The following is an 18,980-nucleotide window of genomic DNA, read 5'->3' as shown; positions in this document are numbered from 1 at the left end:
CCACGCAATCGCGTCGTCGCGGTGGCATAAACCGGCAAGCAGAAGAACTCTCAAGGCCTTCTCCGATGGTTGGTCGTTGGTGCGCTATCGTTTACTACAACAACCTCCCCTGCGGATCATCCGACCCTGTGAAGCACGGTGAAATTTTTGAAGAAAATGTAGAAAACTGAAACCGTGCCGAGGTGTGAGCTGCACGTGCCCCCGAAACTCTGCGATTTGGATGAGTGTTTTTTTTTTCGCGCTCATCCAAAATTAAAAAAAGAGGGGTTCCAACGATTATTCCCCCGTTTGGGGATTTGGGGATTATCCCCACCACGGCCAGCCCGGCTCCAAGCACCGAGGGGAGGATTTGCGGGTCGTCTTTTTCTCGAGATTTCGTAAATCGTCCCCCAGTAGCAGCAGGCCATGGCCGGCAGGAGGCCACCACCAAAGCCGCCTCTCTAAGTAGCAGGTTAATCCGTGGTGGGCGCGGCACCCCCCACCGGCGAGCTTGTGGTGGCCCCACATGTCTGGTGCGGTTTTACGCCTCACGCCATCACCAAAGGTCCATGCCACGTGGGAGGCGCACAAGATTTCCACGCGCGCCGGGAGATGATTTTCTTCGCGATTTTCTCCTATTTCCACGGCAGTGCAAACGCTAGAGCCGCTGTTATTAGAGCCTAGTCTCGGCAGCAAGGTGAAATAGTGAGAGTTGGGTTGGGTTGCAGATGCACCGCACCGCTCCGACGACGACGGGGTGTCCCACCCAACTGGTTCCTAACTCGGTCGGTCGCCGCGAAGAAATGGTGCGGGTCAACCGGTCACCGGTTAATAATTTAGCATTGGGGCAGATTACAGTTGGCTCTGCACGAGTGCATTACTAGTTTTGTTGTTAGGCCAAGGCCTACCAAGTTCAGGACCGTTCTAGCTTATAAATAGGACCACATCCGGGACGGGATGGCCAGTTCAGTGGAAAATCAGGCGCGCGGTTGTGGTCTATTTGTAGCCTTGCACAGGAAGAAAAGTCAATATTACGTAAAATGGTATTGATCCGTTGGTCAATAGTGCCAGTGCTGTTTGTCTTCGGGCGTAATTTGTTTGGTAAGGGTACACTAACAGTATGTTTTGCATTAAAAATTCAATCACAAACAAAACGATGGCCTCGGTGTGAAATTTTGATTTGTTAAATTCTCTTAGTATTTTTTTGCCCGTTTTTGGCGAAAATATGATATTTTAAATCGAATATTGCCCATGTACAAAAAGTGAACTGCATCATTTTTCACACCGTGCACAGTGGTCCAAATTCAATTGATAATTTTTAGCTTGGTTGAAAATTAGGACGATTACTGATTAACGAATAGAGCGTTTTAGAAAATGTAACTTTCTGGGAATATTTTTTGGGATTTTTTTTTCTTCTAAAATGTTGATAAGCATGCCAATTAGAGCGTCCAATTTCCCGTCCCGGGAAAAAAAAATCCCGGGAATTCCCGGGATTTCCCGGAAAAAAATATTTCCCGTTTCCCGGGAAACTTCTAAATTTCCCGGGAATTCCCGAAATTCAAGCGGAAGTATATATTTTCTTTATATTTTGGTACATTTTTGAAACATACAAAAAAAAATAATGAAAGAACTAAATTTAATTTTATTAAATTCAATTAACTGTTCTTACAAAACTAACCAGTTCGTCTGAAAGTTTCACGTCAAGATTTATTTCAGATGATATTAATTTCTGAAGCATTCACAACTACACACCAAAAAATAATCGTGTAATTTTCTGTTAATTCGATGCACATAACTGGAGCGTCATATCTGCTACAAAATTACAGCAGATTTGAAAATTACATGTTTCTTTCTAGCCTATGAAGGCGCATTGAATTTTACACGAGCTGAATATTCTTTGATGTAATTTTCATATTGATGTAATTTTAGTGGTCCACCTGCTGGTATTGGTGTGATTTTTCTAGGTTAGAAATGAAAACAAGTTTGTTAGTCATCGTCAATGTAACATTTATTTTTATCACCACACACACACACACTCACATCTTTCGTTTTTCGTTAATATTTTAACACAACTTCTGCTTGATCTTGAAGCACTCACGGCGGCCAATTTGATTGTTGCTTAGGTGGAGTGGGTTGCCGGACCGATCCCGTAGCACCAACGAAGGGCATATTTTCCGTTTAACCTTCGGCAACCTCCGGAGAATCGTCGTTCAGCTAGCAATAGAAATAAACAGGCTTTGGTTATCCTTTTGCAATTCATGTATGTTTAGCTCTCATTGCAGCTGCAGTTTATTAGTACTTACTTTAATATTTTTACTGAATAAACCTCGAATTATCAAGGGGTTTCAGTTTTTTTAACACGAAAACTCAACACGCACCGATTTGCAGAACACGAAGATGGCTGACGTTTGCCTTGCACTCTCAAGAGAGAACGGTCAAATTGTTTTAATATTCAGTTAAGTGCAACATAAAATTACATCTTAAAACACGCTCCAATGATGTGCATCAAATAGAACACAAAATCAAGTCAAATAATGATTAATTTTACACGATAATTGATTGAATATTTTATATTGTGATTCAAATGAGAAAAAGTGATTCAGCATCCAATGAAACATAATTCTACGTCAGGTTTTGAATTACATCCATCATATTTACATTGAATCTTAAATTCCGTTCAGTGTAATATTAAGAATTTTTTAGTGTGCAAGATCAAAATAGTAGTTTATGCAACAAGTTGCAAAAAGAGGATTTTTTCAGCACGAGTCGGACATTTATCCAACGAGGTTCACCGAGTTGGATAAATACGAAGAGTGCTGAAAAAATCAAGTTTTGCAACGAGTTCCATACAACATTTTTTGCAATTCCGAAAAACACCCATTGAGTGAAATTTTAAGTCAAATTTTCATGTATTTTGTCAATAAATCGTTTAAATCAAAAAATTTTTTTTGAAAAGTGTTACTTTTCGAAACAAGTGCTGAAAAGTTCAACTTTTCAGCACCCATTTTAGTGCTGAAAAGTAGAACTTTTCAGCATTTATTTTGAAAAGTGTTGCTATTCGATTATGTTAATTTTGGTACAGAAAAGTAGGCGTCGTTCAAAAATGACAGGAAAAGCAAGTAGTTTCACGACGGAATTGCAAAAATGATTTTTTTACGTTCTGTTTACCATGACCAAATTGGATGAAAATTGAATTGGTATCATTCAATGTCTCTAAGAAGATTTTTGCTAGAAGAATTAGGTTAATTTGTTTAAAAGTGTTCGAGAAATTACAGTCAAAAGTTAAAAATGTATAGAGCACTAGAGCTACCAAGGGCGTAAGGTTTAAATCTGAAACTACTAAACAACTTTTTTTTCTATGAAAATTCTTTCAACCGAAGTCTTTTATTAGGCCGAATCATTAAAAAATCATTAAAAAACTTCTTCGTATTATATAAAAAGTGCCCAAAAAATGCAAACATATTTCAATTATTCGCTCCAAACATTTGAAAACTTTGAGTTGTGATTACATAAAAATGGTATTTCTAGTGATTAGCGGATTTTTAGGGTATATTCAATGCTTATCTTTTTGTTCATGAGAATAAACCAGTAAGATTCGTTCTGGATAAAATATTTGCCATGAAAAACATATTTTCTTCTTTTTTTTCATTTAAATGTTTTGCAATGAAAAACATATTTGCTGCATTTTTTTCATATCAACTAAATTATCAATTTTATTCTTTATCATATTCTCTCACAGAAACGTATTCAAAGGCAATTTTATCGTTTTGGAGCATGAATTCATTTACTCACTTTCTAAACTCTGTGATTAAAAAAATATACCTAGCTACTTCTTATCAATACAAAATATTAATCATTATTTTTTTGATATTTTGAACGAATTGAAAGACAGCTTATATATTTAGAAACTTTATATATTTTCTTGAAGTTGTATGTTTTTTTACAAGCAGTCAAGGCATTTAATGAAAGCTAACACTTATTTTGACCATTATAGTTGCTATTTTATACTATTTTGTTGCAAAATATTAACCAAAAACCAGGATCAGAACAATTTTCGATAAATTGCAAATTTCCCGGGAATTCCCGGAATTTCCCGGGAAATTTGTTGAAAATTTCCCGTTTCCCGGGAATTTTGTAACCCCGGGAAATTGGACGCTCTAATGCCAATCCAAGCAACTTTGTCCAAGACACCAATATTTTAATTCGCAATCTACGCCTTCTACGACAAGTTTTATCAGTTACTTCAGATCAATTCTCGGGCAGGTCGAACAACGATTATTTGTTGTATTTTTTATTTGGTTGAAACTTTAAGTGTACTTTTTCTATGACTCAAGAAGACATTTTTCATAATAAGCTCATCCATCGCGTCTCCATACAATTTTGGCAGGATATGAAATATGCAAAATCTGTTTCTTGCGAATGAATTCGGCAAAATTGTAGATATTGCTAAAGATTTCCCAGAAAAAAAGTGACACTCTTTAAACAAATTACTTGTTTTTGCATTCGACTTTTCAGAAACAAAATAATTGCGCCAAATAACCCTTTTTGGAAAATATAATTTTTTGATGGACAAATGCCACTTTTTGAAAAAAAAAAATCATAGCTTTTGAAAAACGTGGGAAAAAGTACTTTTTTTGATTTTATTTTAAAATGTAAAATCAAATTTGCAATCAAACTTTATATTAAATTTGATGTCGGGCAACGCTTTCAAGTTATGGCCAACTCTAAGTAAAAACGAAGTTGACTTTATAGCTGTCGGCCACCATTGCTAGTACCAACCACTAGTGTCTTCCTTTTAACTACAAGGACTTCGCCGCCCTGGGCTCCTAAGTGTTTGAGTACGGCACGGAGCGACGGCGCCGGATACCCATATTTACACTTAGAATTTTAGAGCGCCCGCCGCGGGATTCGAACCAGCAACCTCTGGATTGTGGGTCCAGTGCGCGGTACGATTGATCCACACGGGCGGGACAACTCTAAGTAATATTTGTAAAAAGTCAGAAAATTTCCTACAAAGATTAAAAAAGAAAGATAAAAGAAAGATTAAAACAGCCATATTATAATAAAGTAAAAAAAAAATGCACATTTTTTCCACGTTTTTCAAAAATTCAGATTTTTGTGAAAAAGAAACAATGCCAAATGAATTTTGACTTGTATGGAACAAGTCAAAATTCATTTGGCATTGTTGCTTTTTTCACAAAAATCTGAATTTTTGAAAAACGTGGAAAAAATGTGCAATTTTTTTTTTGACTATGGAAGCTCCAAAGATCATGTTCCTAGCACTTTTAGAACTCTAAAAACACATACGCTGGACTCAACGGTCAAAAGTAATAGCCATTTTAAGGTTGAAAATAAGCTAAGTTAGATCTCAAATATCGCGAAACAGTGCAAGTTAAATTTTATGCGAAAGGCTAGGTCACAACAAAGGCTGAAAAATCTCAGCATAAACACTATCTTAAAAAAAATTGGTCTTTTGATAAGTTTTATAAAATTATAAAAGAAAATTTTTGAGCCTTGACCAAGCAAAAGGGCCATCCATAAACCACGTTGACACAATTGTTGAAATTTCAAGTTTTTTTTCTAATTTTTCGGATAAAAATATTATTTATATTATACATTTTAAGCAAAGGGGCCATCCATAAGCCACGTAGACATATTTTTTTTCAATTTCCGGGGTTAAAATATTACCTTTATCTAAAATTCGAGATTATTTTGTTTTTTTTCTGATGAAAATATTAATTAAACTATTCATTTTAAGCAAGGGGCCATCCATAAACCACGTAGACACATTTTGTTAAAAAGTTCAGGATTTTTTTGTTGTTGATGGTTTTAATTTTTCTGATAAAAATATAACCTAAAATATTAATTCTAAGCAAAGGGGCAATGCATCAACCACGTTGACATTTTTTTGATTTCCGTATTTTTTATATTTTTGCATAATTTTTTTTTTGTAAAAATATTACCTGCATTTTAAATTTGTGAATTTTTTTTCTGATGAAAATATATTTAATTTAAATTATACAATATAAGCAAAGGGGGCCATCCATGGACCACGTAGACAAATGTTGTTAAAAAATTTCAGGATTTTTTTGTTGTTGACTGTTTTAATTTTTCTGATGAAAATATTACCTAAATTATAAATTCTAAGCAAAGGGCCATGCATTTACCACGTAGACATTTTTTTTTATTTCCGGATTTTTTCTAATATATTTTTGGTAAAAATATTACATGCATTTCAATTTTTTTTTTGATGAAAATATTATTTAAATTATACATTTTAAGCAAAGGGGCCATCCATAAACCAAGTAGACACATTTTGTTTAAAAATTTCAGGATTTTTTTTGTTGATTGTTTTAATTTTTCTGATGAAAATATTACCTAAATCATAAATTCTAAGCAAATGGGCCTGAAATGTGAAATTGTGAAATAGAACTAAAAGGTGCAGGTGGTTATGTTACACATGACCAGTATGACAAAGAACTTTGCTAGATGATTGTTGAAATTTTCGATTAGAACGTCCGATCCAAATTTCCCCATGATTCCTTTATAATTACACTAGACAACTCATTTGTGGTCTATTTCGTGGCTCTGAAACAGGCTGTTTGATTTGTAAAGTTTTAAGACATAATATCAACGTCCTATCGAACTAAGGGGATGAAAATTGCAAGTGGAGCTGAACTACCCTATTCAGGGCTCTAATTGATTACGAAATAGTTATTCTAAATTTCCAGAAACAGATTTCAGAAGTTTAACAGTCATTTTTCCCCAACTCTTATGGTTCGGCAAATGTCCCCCCATCGGAACATCCCCGGGGCCTCCGGCCACTTCGAAGTGTGGCCACTACTGCCGAAATTTCAAATTTCATGTCCAGTATCAAAATCCATAAAGTTTAATACCCATATTGCCCCAACTCTTATGATTCGGCAAATGTCCCCCCATCGGAACATCCCCGGGGCCTCCGGCCACTCCGGATTGTGGCCACTACTGCTGAAATATCAAATTTCATGTCCACTATCAAAAACCCTAAAGTTTGATACCCATATTGCCCCAACTCTAATGGTTCCGCAAATGTCCCCCATTGGAACATCCGCGGGGCCTTCGGCCACTCCGTATTGTGGCCACTACTGCCGAAATGTCAAATTTCATGTTCAGTATCAAAAACCTTAAAGTTTGATACCCATATTGCCCCAACTCTTATGGTTCCGCAAATGTCCCCCCATCGGAACACCCGCGGGGCCTCCGGCCACTCCGGATTGTGGCCACTACTGCCGAAATGTCAAATTTCATATCCAGTATCAAAAACCCTAAAGTTTGATACCCATATTGGCCCAACTCTTATGGTTCGGCAAAAACCCTAAAGTTTGATACCCATATTGCCCCAACTCTTATGGTTCGGCAAATGTCCCCCCATCGGAACATCCCCGGGGCCTCCGGCCACTCCGGATTGTGGCCACTACTGCCGAAATGTTAAATTTCATATCCAGTATCAAAAACCCTAAAGTTTGATACCCATATTGCCCCAACTCTTATGGTTCGGCAAATGTCCCCCTATCGGAAAATCCCCGGGGCCTCCGGCCACTCCAGGTGGTGGCCACTACTGCCAAAATGTCAAATTTCATGTGCAGTATCAAAAACCCTACAGTTTGATACCCATATTGCCCCAACTCTTATGGTTCGGCAAATGTTCCCCCATCGGAACATCCGCGGGGCCTCCGGCCACTCCGGATTGTGGCCACTACTGCCGAAATGTCAAATTTCATATCCAGTATCAAAAACCCTAAAGTTTGATACCCATATTGCCTCAACTCTTATGGTTCGGCAAATGTCCCCCCATCGGAACATCCCCGGGGCCTCCGGCCACTCCGGATTGTGGCCACTACTGCCGAAATGTTAAATTTCATATCCAGTATCAAAAACCCTAAAGTTTGATACCCATATTGCCCCAACTCTTATGGTTCGTCAAATGTCCCCCCATCGGAACATCCCCGGGGCCTCCGGCCACTCCAGGTGGTGGCCACTACTGCCGAAATGTCAAATTTCATGTCCAGTATCAAAAACCCTAAAGTTTGATACCCATATTGCCCCAACTCTTATGGTTCGTCAAATGTCCCCCCATCGGAACATCCCCGGGGCCTCCGGCCACTCCAGGTGGTGGCCACTACTGCCGAAATGTCAAATTTCATGTCCAGTATCAAAAACCCTAAAGTTTGATACCCATATTGCCCCAACTCTTATGGTTCGTCAAATGTCCCCCCATCGGAACATCCCCGGGGCCTCCGGCCACTCCAGGTGGTGGCCACTACTGCCGAAATGTCAAATTTCATGTCCAGTATCAAAAACCCTAAAGTTTGATACCCATATTGCCCCAACTCTTATGGTTCGGCAAATGTCCCCCCATCGGAACATCCGCGGGGCCTCCGGCCACTCCGGATTGTGGCCACTACTGCCGAAATGTCAAATTTCATATCCAGTATCAAAAACCCTAAAGTTTGATACCCATATTGCCCCAACTCTTATGGTTCGTCAAATGTCCCCCATCGGAACATCCCCGGGGCCTCCGGCCACTCCGGATTGTGGCCACTACTGCCGAAATGTCAAATTTCATGTCCAGCATATTGCCCCAACTCTTATGGTTCGTCAAATGTCCCCCCATCGGAACATCCCCGGGGCCTCCGGCCACTCCAGGTGGTGGCCACTACTGCCGAAATGTCAAATTTCATGTCCAGTATCAAAAACCCTAAAGTTTGATACCCATATTGCCCCAACTCTTATGGTTCGGCAAATGTCCCCCCATCGGAACACCCGCGGGTCCTCCGGCCACTCCGGATTGTGGCCACTACTGCGGAAATGTCAAATGTCATGTCCAGTATCAAAAACCCTAAAGTTTGATACCCATATTGCCCCAACTCTTATGGTTCGTCAAATGTCCCCCCATCGGAACATCCCCGGGGCCTCCGGCCACTCCGGATTGTGGCCACTACTGCCGAAATGTCAAATTTCATGTCCAGTATCAAAAACCCTACAGTTTGATACCCATATTGCCCCAACTCTTATGGTTCGGCAAATGTTCCCCCATCGGAACATCCGCGGGGCCTCCGGCCACTCCGGATTGTGGCCACTACTGCCGAAATGTCAAATTTCATGTCCAGTATCAAAAACCCTAAAGTTTGATACCCATATTGCCCCAACTCTTATGGTTCGGCAAATGTCCCCCCATCGGAACATCCGCGGGGCCTCCGGCCACTCCGGATTGTGGCCACTACTGCCGAAATGTCAAATTTCATATCCAGTATCAAAAACCCTAAAGTTTGATACCCATATTGCCCCAACTCTTATGGTTCGTCAAATGTCCCCCCATCGGAACATCCCCGGGGCCTCCGGCCACTCCGGATTGTGGCCACTACTGCCGAAATGTCAAATTTCATGTCCAGTATCAAAAACCCTACAGTTTGATACCCATATTGCCCCAACTCTTATGGTTCGGCAAATGTTCCCCCATCGGAACATCCGCGGGGCCTCCGGCCACTCCGGATTGTGGCCACTACTGCCGAAATGTCAAATTTCATGTCCAGTATCAAAAACCCTAAAGTTTGATACCCATATTGCCCCAACTCTTATGGTTCGGCAAATGTCCCCCCATCGGAACATCCGCGGGGCCTCCGGCCACTCCGGATTGTGGCCACTACTGCCGAAATGTCAAATTTCATATCCAGTATCAAAAACCCTAAAGTTTGATACCCATATTGCCCCAACTCTTATGGTTCATCAAATGTCCCCCCATCGGAACATCCCCGGGGCCTCCGGCCACTCCGGATTGTGGCCACTACTGCCGAAATGTCAAATTTCATGTCCAGTATCAAAAACCCTAAAGTTTGATACCCATATTGCCCCAACTCTTATGGTTCGTCAAATGTCCCCCCATCGGAACATCCCCGGGGCCTCCGGCCACTCCAGGTGGTGGCCACTACTGCCGAAATGTCAAATTTCATATCCAGTATCAAAAACCCTAAAGTTTGATACCCATATTGCCCCAACTCTTATGGTTCGTCAAATGTCCCCCCATCGGAACATCCCCGGGGCCTCCGGCCACTCCAGGTGGTGGCCACTACTGCCGAAATGTCAAATTTCATGTCCAGTATCAAAAACCCTAAAGTTTGATACCCATATTGTACCAACTCTTATGGTTCGGCAAATGTCCCCCCATCGGAACATCCGCGGGGCCTCCGGCCACTCCGGATTGTGGCCACTACTGCCGAAATGTCAAATGTCATGTCCAGTATCAAAAACCCTAAAGTTTGATACCCATATTGCCCCAACTCTTATGGTTCGGGAAAAGTCCCCTATCGGAACACCCGCCGGGGACTCCGGCCACTCCAAGTGGTGGCCAATTCCAATTCCCGCTCATGCCGGCTGGCATGTCTTGGCGTGTCCATGCCTCCAGGCTATCTGCTCCCGGGCCTCCAGGCCGTCTGCAAACGGGCCACCAGGCCATCTGCTGCTGATGTGTTCTCGTCGACGGCCAGCAACAGACTGAATTTCCGGGACCGACCGAGCCGAGTTTTGTTAATTTAGATCGGGGACGTATGCCCCGCCTCTTTGCACCCATTCTCCTACATCTCCTTATTCGCTTTTTGCCGCGTCGACGATCCGAAAATTATGAGGTAGAGTGGGGGTGATTTTAGATACATCAATCTCACGTCTCTATATTGACTGATTGGGAAACGTTTGTTCAACCAACCAGCGTGCACCAAAAAGAGGGGAAATTTGCCGAGAGGGGAATTCGTCACGTAACGTTTTCGCTTCGCGAAAATTTTGGATTGACACCCCGTATAGAAACCTTAGGACAAAGTTCTTTGTCAAAAATTCAAAAAAATATCAAATTTCATACTTTAGGTAGATTTATCTTGGAAACAGCGCACATTTGTTTGGTTGACCATTCTGTGCATTGTCCCCAAATTTGGTCAAATTCGGTTACCGGAATCCCGAGTTATAATAACAAACGTTTACGGTATTCGGGCATGTACGTGTGTCAAACGCATTCTGACCTGAAATTCTTTGGCGCACATACAGCAATTTTTATGGTGTGTCAAGATAGCACGACAAGATTGAAATTTTTTTCATATGAAGAGGATTGATATCGAATTTTGGGGATCTGTGAAGGTCAAAAGGTGAGGCATTATGAGCTGCACAAAATGGCGTTACTAACTCAATTTGAGACTAAATGAACGTGCGACAAAATAGCACGACTACGACGAAATGTCTATTTTGATTATTCCACATTTGTAGTGAAATATCTTATAAATTGTGCTTATTCTATCCCCAATTCAGTCCACGCCGAAACGGACACACGCCCACCTTCCGGAGTGGACAAGATCGTCGGCGGTGTGGAGGCCACCCGGCACGAGTTTCCGTACCAGATATCGCTCCAGTGGAACTTTGGCCGTAACTCGTCCCGGGCGCCGGTACACTTTTGCGGCGGATCGCTGCTGAATCGAAACTGGGTCATTTCGGCCGCTCATTGTCGGATCCGGTTCACCCGCGGCGGTTGGATTGATGCCGTAGCTGGGGATCACGACACGACCAAGACCGAGGGCGGCGAGCAGAGACGGAGGGCGGTCAAGTTTGTGATCCATAAGGATTACTGCGGGGGCGTTTGTCCTTACGATATTGGGTTGATTCAGGTGGAGAGGTCGTACAAGTTTAACGATAAAATCGCTCCGATCGCGCTGCCAAAGCAGTATGAGAAGTTCTCCGGGGATTGCGTGGCCTCCGGGTGGGGGGGGGGGGGGGAGGGGGGGGGGGGGGGGGGGGGGGGGGGGGGGGGGGGGGGGGGGGGGGGGGGGGGGTGGGGGGGGGGGGGTGGGGGGGGGGGGGGGGTGGGGGGGGGGGGGGGGGGGGGGGGGGTGGGGGGGGGGGGGGGGGGGGGGGGGGGGGGGGGGGGGGGGGGGGGGGGGGGGGGGGGGGGGGGAGGGGGGGGGGGGGTGGGGGGGGGGGGGGGGGGGGGGGGGGGGGGGGGGGGGGGGGGGGGGGGGGGGGGGGGGGGGGGGGGGGGGGGGGGGGGGGGGGGGGGGGGGTGGGGGGGGGGGGGGGGGGGTGGGGGGGGGGGGGGGGGGGGGGGGGGGGGGGGGGTGGGGGGGGGGGGGGAGGGGGGGGGGGGGGGGGGGGGGGGGGGGGGGGGGGGGGGAGGGGGGGGGGGGGTGGGGGGGGGGGGGGGGGGGGGGGGGGGGGGGGGGGGGGGGGGGGGGGGGGGGGGGGGGGGGGGGGGGGTGGGGGGGGGTGGGGGGGGGGGGGGGGGGGGGGGGGTGGGGGGGGGGGGGGGGGGGGGGGGGGGGGGGGGGGGGGGGGGGTGGGGGGGGGGGGGTGGGGGGGTGGGGGGGGGGGGGGGGGGGGGGGGGGGGGGTGGGGGGGGGGGGGTGGGGGGGGGGGGGGGGGGGGGGGGGGGGGGGGGGGGGGGGGGGGGGGGGGGGGGGGGGGTGGGGGGGGGTGGGGGGGGGGGGGGGGGGGGGGGGGGGGGGGGGGGGGGGGGGGGGGGGGGGGGGGGGGGGGGGGGGGGGGGGGGGGGGGGGGGGGGGGGGGGGGGGGGGGGGGTGGGGGGGGGGGGGGGGGGGGGGGGGGGGGGGGGGGGGGGGGTGGGGGGGGGGGGGGGGGGGGGGGGGGGGGGGGGGGGGGGGGGGGGGGGGGGGGGGGGGGGGGGGGGGGGTGGGGGGGGGGGGGGGGGGGGGGGGGGTGGGGGGGGGGGGGGGGGGGGGGGGGTGGGGGGGGGGGGTGGGGGGGGGGGGGGGGGGGGGGGGGGGGGGGGGGGGGGGGGGGGGGTGGGGGGGGGGGGGGGGGGGGGGGGGGGGGGGGGGGTGGGGGGGGGGGGGGGGGGGGGGGGGGGGTGGGGGGGGGGGGGGGGGGGGGGGGGGGGGGGGGGGGGGGGGGGGGGGGGGGGGGGGGGGGGGGGGGGGGGGGGGGGGGGGGGGGGGGGGGTGGGGGGGGTGGGGGGGGGGGGGGGGGGGGGGGGTGGGGGGGGGGGGGGGGGGGGGGGGGGGGGGGGGGGGGGGGGGGGGGGGGGGGGGGGTGGGGGGGGGGTCAACGTCGACGACGAACAGGCCGATGTATCCGGAGAAGTTGAGGGTATGATGCTGACTTGATGGATTTGATGGATTAATAATTGTTTGTTATTTTTGCAGAAAGCGGTTCTACCGATCGTAGACTTCAAAACGTGTTACAGATTCTGGTTCCAGGAGGGCAATCCGGACGCGCTGTCCAATACGTGTGCTGGGCCGGAAGACGGGTCACGTAGTGTCTGCTCTGGTGATTCTGGGGGTCCACTGGCCAAGTTTGACGAGGATGGGAGCCATCCGGTACTCGTTGGAGTTGCCTCCTGGGGAGCGGTACCCTGCGGGATGGAGGAGAAACCGGCGGTGTTCACGACCGTGTCCAGCTTTATTGATTGGATCAAGGAGAATATGAGATAGGATTGTGAGGTTTGAAAGTAACGTGAAGAATTTCAACAAATATTTTAAGAATAATTCAGTAATAAAGTACACATGACTTGTGCATTTTAGTCAACCATGTCAAAGAGTCAACTCTCCGTTGAAAACATCGAAGTATGCCTGGCCAGTATGAGGGCTGCGTCTTGGATTGTTCTATATTTTCAGGGCTACTTCGATACACAGCAGCAGCTGCTGCTTGTACAGTTCCGAGTTCACTCGTCCAAGCGCGAGCACCCAGCAGCAGAAACAAAAAGAGGTCATTCCAAAAGAACTTAACGTCGTTCTCGACCAAGTCTCGACTTTGGCTGGTAACGGTTGATATCATTTAAAACCTGCGTTAAACCCGGCATGGAATTCCACCTGCGTAGCGTTCTTGGTTCTTGGTGTGTCGATTTCAATTTTGCTGGAAAATGAATCATCCCACGAAGTCGGGCCCGGCTGGCGGCCCCGGGAATCGTTCGGGAATGCCGCGTTTCTATTGGCGATCTAAGTAGGCGGTCCCGGTTTCTATCGGTCGCGTTTGCGGCAGGGGGTCCTTCCCGTGAGAGACTTTTTGCGTCGTCGCCTACTGGCGGGGCGACACCTTGAACGGAGTTTCGACGATTTGTGGCGGGTTTCTTCGGAAACCACGACTATTTCGTGGCTTCATGTATGGTTGACCTGTGCGGGTTTTTTGGGAAACCTACTGCGATTCATGCGAAGCTGCCACTGGCAACGCTCATTTTCGAGAAGACTACCGGCGTTCGGACCACTGTGGCCCGAGTGAGTTCAAAGACATCGCACACGCGATTCGCCGGCGCTCTGGACAGGAGGAGCTCCGGCAGGCGAGATACCGAGATCACACCGTTGTCACCAAGACGCGCACGCGACCTGTACGCACTTCTGAGACTCTGTTACAATCTGGAGGGGATGAATTTCACTTCTCTCTTTCTCAGACATTGGTGACGGACAATCGTAGCAAGCCGCCGTCGCAAGGGGTCAACAATCTTGGCGAGGGCCAAAGCCAACACTGCGAAACTGCTTCGCAGTTGCAGCAGCGCCTCACGCTCACCGCACACACATTAGTCGACTTACTTCCGGTCATTCCGACCGAGTGCGACGAAACTCTTCTACTTGAACTTCGCGAACCGGGGACGATTAGCAAAAGCGCAGCATTCGAAGGAAGTGGTTCTGGGCCTGGGGTCAAAGAACTCTGCAGGCCATCGGGTGCGAGAGGCCTACTGCGTCGGTTCGGCCTCCTGTTCGATTCGAGTTACTTTGTTGTTTCGAGTTTTGTATTGTTGCTATGAGTGTGGTGTTGTTGTTTGGTTTCTTTGATGTTTGTTTGCGTTGACGATTCGATACCGCTTCTTGACGAGTCAGTTGCTTGCCTTCGTGGCTTGCTGTGATCCTGGCACTGCTACCCCGACGAGCGATGTCGAAATTGGCCCCTGCGTCAAGCGGACCGCTGTTGCCGATGGTCATGGTTCTCTGGCAACGGCAGGGATGTGTTGGACCCCTTGTGGCGAGATTTCTGCTTTGTTTTGTTTTGGAGGTTTTAAATTTTTAACACAAACTACATTTAAACATTTTGAGAAACTGTAAAACTAATTATTTCTCTATTACAAGCTATTTTCTTAAGGAGTTCAGACGCACCTTCAGAATTTTAGACAACCTTAAAAGCAATTTTATGACATTAAAAAACTTTTATTTTAAATCGAAAATTTACAAATTCTGAACGTAAATAAGTTTTATGACAAACTTGACATTTCAAACAGAGTAGGCGTCTCTCAAAACTCAAGTAGCTCATCCTCTGTTGCCGATGTGTGTCCGCCGCGTCGTCGTGCGCCTCGTGTGTGAGTCGTGAACGAGGACTACTCGACGAGCACATGTTCGAACTCGAATTCGCCCGTCCAGGAACGCATACTTTCCAGCAGTCATCCCCAGGCAAGCGCATGGTGTGTGTTGCTTCACACCTCGTGCTTGATCCCGGCAGCCAGAGTGAGATAGCAGCATGACGAGATGGGTGTGTGAGTCGACGAGAGGTTCGCGATGAGCGCGCACCGTGAGTGGGTGAGTGAGTGAGCAAGCGAGAGCTAGTTCGGATTGGTGGGATTTTTTTCGGGTGCCCCCGGCCAAGCGAGAAGCGCACACATCGCTTGTATGCAAATTATTATAAAATTTGAATAGGACTTCAGGAATTCGGAGGGGCACGAGCACTCAAAGACAGGTCAGTGGGAAAGATGCAAATTAGATTGATGGTTTGGAAACGGTTTGGCAGTGATAGATAGTGAAAGACCGATTACACATTTGATCAAAGTGACGCATTGTTTACACATGTCAAAGCCTACTGCGTGATGTATTGTTTGTGAGTAAGATAGTAAAGCGTCGCCGTGAAGAGGGCCCCAATCAGTAGCACCCCGCTCACTGGTCGCACCGCTCCGTCAGGTTCATCCGCAACGGGAATCGAAATCGTTTCGTTGATCCAGCTGAAGAACCTGGCCACGTGGGTGTAATACGTCGGTGGACCAAAGAAGACACACTGCGTTCCGGAAGACATCAGGCCAATTTGGACCCACTGGTCGCCACGACGCTGCACCAGGGGTGCTCCCCAATCTCCTTCACAGGTGGCCGGATCCGTGCAGAACAAGGACAAGTTGGAAGAGGCAAGAGTAGCGATGCAAACCTCCGGCGCCATAATAGTAACTGACCATCTCTGAAATACAATATACACGTCAAAAGGGCAGAACCGCTGAAATACCAATCACTCACCGTCAAATAACTAGCCTTACTCCCATCGGCCCGGATCGAACCATACCCAGAGACCGTGGCCACTCCAGTCGGGTAGACCAACCCGTTAGTCTCCAGCGCAACAGGTTGAACGTAGTCGTTAAAGCTCAACGACTGTGCCAGCAAGAGCAGCGCGATATCGTTATGACCCTCAACCGAACCGTCAAACTCCGGGTGGCAAAGCACCCGCTGCACAGACCGGGACTGTTCGCTGCCTTCCCGCTGTAACAGGTCGTACTTTCCGGCGTGCACCGTAAACGCCCCGGGACGGGTCGAATCCTGCTGGACGGAACTGGAACTGGTCAGGATCCACTGCATGGACAGCACGGAACCGCACGAGGTTCGGACCGAGTTGTCCTGCTTGGTGAGCTCGATGAGTGCGTTGAACGGAAGTTCACCGGGTTGAACCTGGGCACCGCCGAAAATGCGGGCACTCTTTTCGGTTGCAAAAGTGCTTATTAGTAGCAAACCAACTAAAAATGCAGTTGGTAACATGATTTTGAAATTAGAACAAACCATTCAGTGGAAAGGTTGCAAGAATACTAAAACTTGAACGGGGTTCAGTAAAAGCAGTACACTTAGCGCCGTATCTATGTTTTACAGTGCTCCATCACTAAATTTATCAATTGTAATCGATCTTATGAAATCACTGCCTTGCGGAAGCAGCGATGATTTATGGTGGCATGGGGATCTAGGTCCGGGTAACATTCCAGGCTATGTAAAAAACTAATCTCTTAATTTTATGGCGCCATCCACAAATATCTTGAAACTTTTTCGAGGATTCAGATTTTTGTGTAGTTTCATGCATTTGACCGGAAGTGGCATTCGGACAGAAATGGTCACAATCTGGAGAGACTGCTATACAAGTTTGAGCAATATGGATATCAAAATTCATGGTGTTTGACACGGAACATGAAGATAAATTAAACGAAATGGTTGAGCTTCGATTTTATCTGAAGCATATTCAACAAAAATGATATAATTTCAAGAGCATTTATATAAAGTAAGTAGAAGTAAGGTGAGTAAAGCAAAAGTTATCAGAATCATTTTTCGAAATACCTTGACCTTTGTATATGAATACACTCTTTACAAAGAGCTCACACCTACTACCAATCGTTAGGTTTGATAGTAAGTGTGAGTCCCGTGTAAAAAGTGACAGTTCGTCTATTTTATGTTTGACTTTGTCAAATTAGCTGGGTTCGAACTAAAAAGTGTCAAACGATAAAGTGACCAACCACCAGAGGTTGAGCGTAATTTCATAGGGCTTTGGAACCCAAATGTGTTAAGTTATCCCCTGATTGTTTGAGGCATTTTTAAGGAACTATCTATAACAACACAGTAAAATCTATTACATCTGGGAATGGGGAACATCTTTTATTTCAGAAAAAATGAGTAATTTTACATCAGAAAATGTATAATTTCACCTCTTAGAATTGATGTAAAATTACATAATAAAAGCGGCAATATTCAACCATCCATAATAACACCTTCCAAATTCACACAATTTTTACTGTAATGGCTAGTGCCGCAAACTTCTAAAAAGGATTTGCAAAATTAAACAATCTTTATTTAGTCTGCAAAAACTTCCCACAAACAAAAATTTCCACCCAAACCGGCACCACTCCTTATCGCTTTCCCATCGGCAACACTGCCCCGTTCGCTCTTCCCTCTGCACGGCAGCAAACCACGACGAGGGAGGCGTTGAACGGGCGACCGACCTGCTGCGAACGCTGCGCTCCCGTTACGAACGTAAATTTCAAGGCGTATTTGATGGGCGCGACGAACTTGGGCGTGTTTTTGTGCTGCCCCCCCGACTTTCTCTCGGTTACGGTTTTTATTTTATTTTATTTTATTTTATTTATTTTTTCTGGGTCTGCCTGAATTGAACACACTTGAGCTGGGACAAGAACACACTGAGAAGGTGAAGATGATTCTCGTTGGGTTTCTCCTCAAACCAGGCGGCGAATCCTCTCTCCCTCCTCCTTGGACATCGTAGTCGGCTCTGAGAGTGTTCGTCTTTGTGCCGGCCGGCATCGTTATCAGAATGATCTTTGAGCGCGCGCGATGAGAACAGGGTGGTCATGGCGTTCTGAGACCTCCCACGAAGACCACGTAAGGACACGTTGGCGGTCGTCTTCCTTGAGCCCCAAAAGGAGCGCTACACTTCTTCGCTGCACCGTGACGCTACCAAGAACCCAGCACGGAGTGCAAGTGCAACCGCGTGAGGGTGCAATCAAGCCCGAACCAACATAAAAAACAACGTCGACGACCTGCAAATAAAACATTAATTAATAATTTTATTTTAATTCGCGACCGCGCGCGCGAAATGACAACTGCAACTGTTTGCACCCTCTCGCTCTCACGCTCATGCAAAATAATATGCAACACAACAACACAAAAAGGTCAATTCGGCAGTTCAAACCAGGAGCAAGCGAGAGAGGGACGAGAACGCATGCTCGTTAATAAAAATTAATTGCAAAACCTCCTCTTTCCTCAGAGTATGCCAATATCATGTGCATGAGTATTTAAAATTGAGCTGCAAAACGGTTTGATAATGGGCCAGAGTGAAAGAGAGAGAGTGGAAGAGTTTGCCTTCGTAAAAATGAGTAACGAAAAACATATTTCATTCGTACTCCCTCGACGAGAATCGTTCTGTGCACACACTTCGTTTATTTAATGTGTTTTTTTTTGTTCTCTGCCAGCATCCTCCGATTTGCCTCATCTCTTCCCAGCTGTTATGCGATCTCGGGAATT

General features: G+C 47.0%; 2 protein-coding genes and 1 long non-coding RNA gene across 3 annotated transcripts; 1 reads left to right on the top strand and 2 right to left on the bottom strand.

Moving 5' to 3' along the window:
• The first annotated feature begins 484 nt into the window (after positions 1–484).
• Positions 485–13,456, top strand: LOC120423930 (trypsin-1-like). The gene is made up of 4 exons (XM_052710223.1): positions 485–1,080; positions 11,308–11,754; positions 13,046–13,095; positions 13,152–13,456. The coding sequence occupies exons 1-4, from the start codon at positions 1,020–1,022 to the stop codon at positions 13,437–13,439; spliced, it is 846 nt and encodes a 281-aa protein (XP_052566183.1). The 5' UTR covers positions 485–1,019; the 3' UTR covers positions 13,440–13,456.
• On the bottom strand, positions 1,666–2,419 carry LOC128093449 (uncharacterized). The gene is made up of 3 exons (XR_008212477.1): positions 2,283–2,419; positions 2,020–2,193; positions 1,666–1,939 (listed from the first exon to the last, which is right to left on the bottom strand). It is a non-coding gene; the product is annotated as an uncharacterized LOC128093449 (long non-coding RNA).
• A 1,912-nt stretch (positions 13,457–15,368) lies between the features above and the next one.
• Positions 15,369–17,148, bottom strand: LOC120423956 (chymotrypsin-like protease CTRL-1). The gene is made up of 2 exons (XM_039587940.2): positions 16,209–17,148; positions 15,369–16,152 (listed from the first exon to the last, which is right to left on the bottom strand). Exons 1-2 carry the CDS (start codon positions 16,743–16,745, stop codon positions 15,784–15,786), a joined length of 906 nt encoding a protein of 301 aa, XP_039443874.1. The 5' UTR covers positions 16,746–17,148; the 3' UTR covers positions 15,369–15,783.
• Between the last annotated feature and the right edge of the window lie 1,832 nt (positions 17,149–18,980).

Source organism: Culex pipiens, chromosome 3 (genome assembly GCF_016801865.2).
Source record: "Culex pipiens pallens isolate TS chromosome 3, TS_CPP_V2, whole genome shotgun sequence".
In the NCBI taxonomy this organism is placed as follows: Eukaryota; Metazoa; Arthropoda; class Insecta; order Diptera; family Culicidae; genus Culex; species Culex pipiens.
The sequence above is the reverse complement of the archived record's forward strand: the minus strand, read 5'-3'. Positions and strand labels throughout refer to the sequence as shown.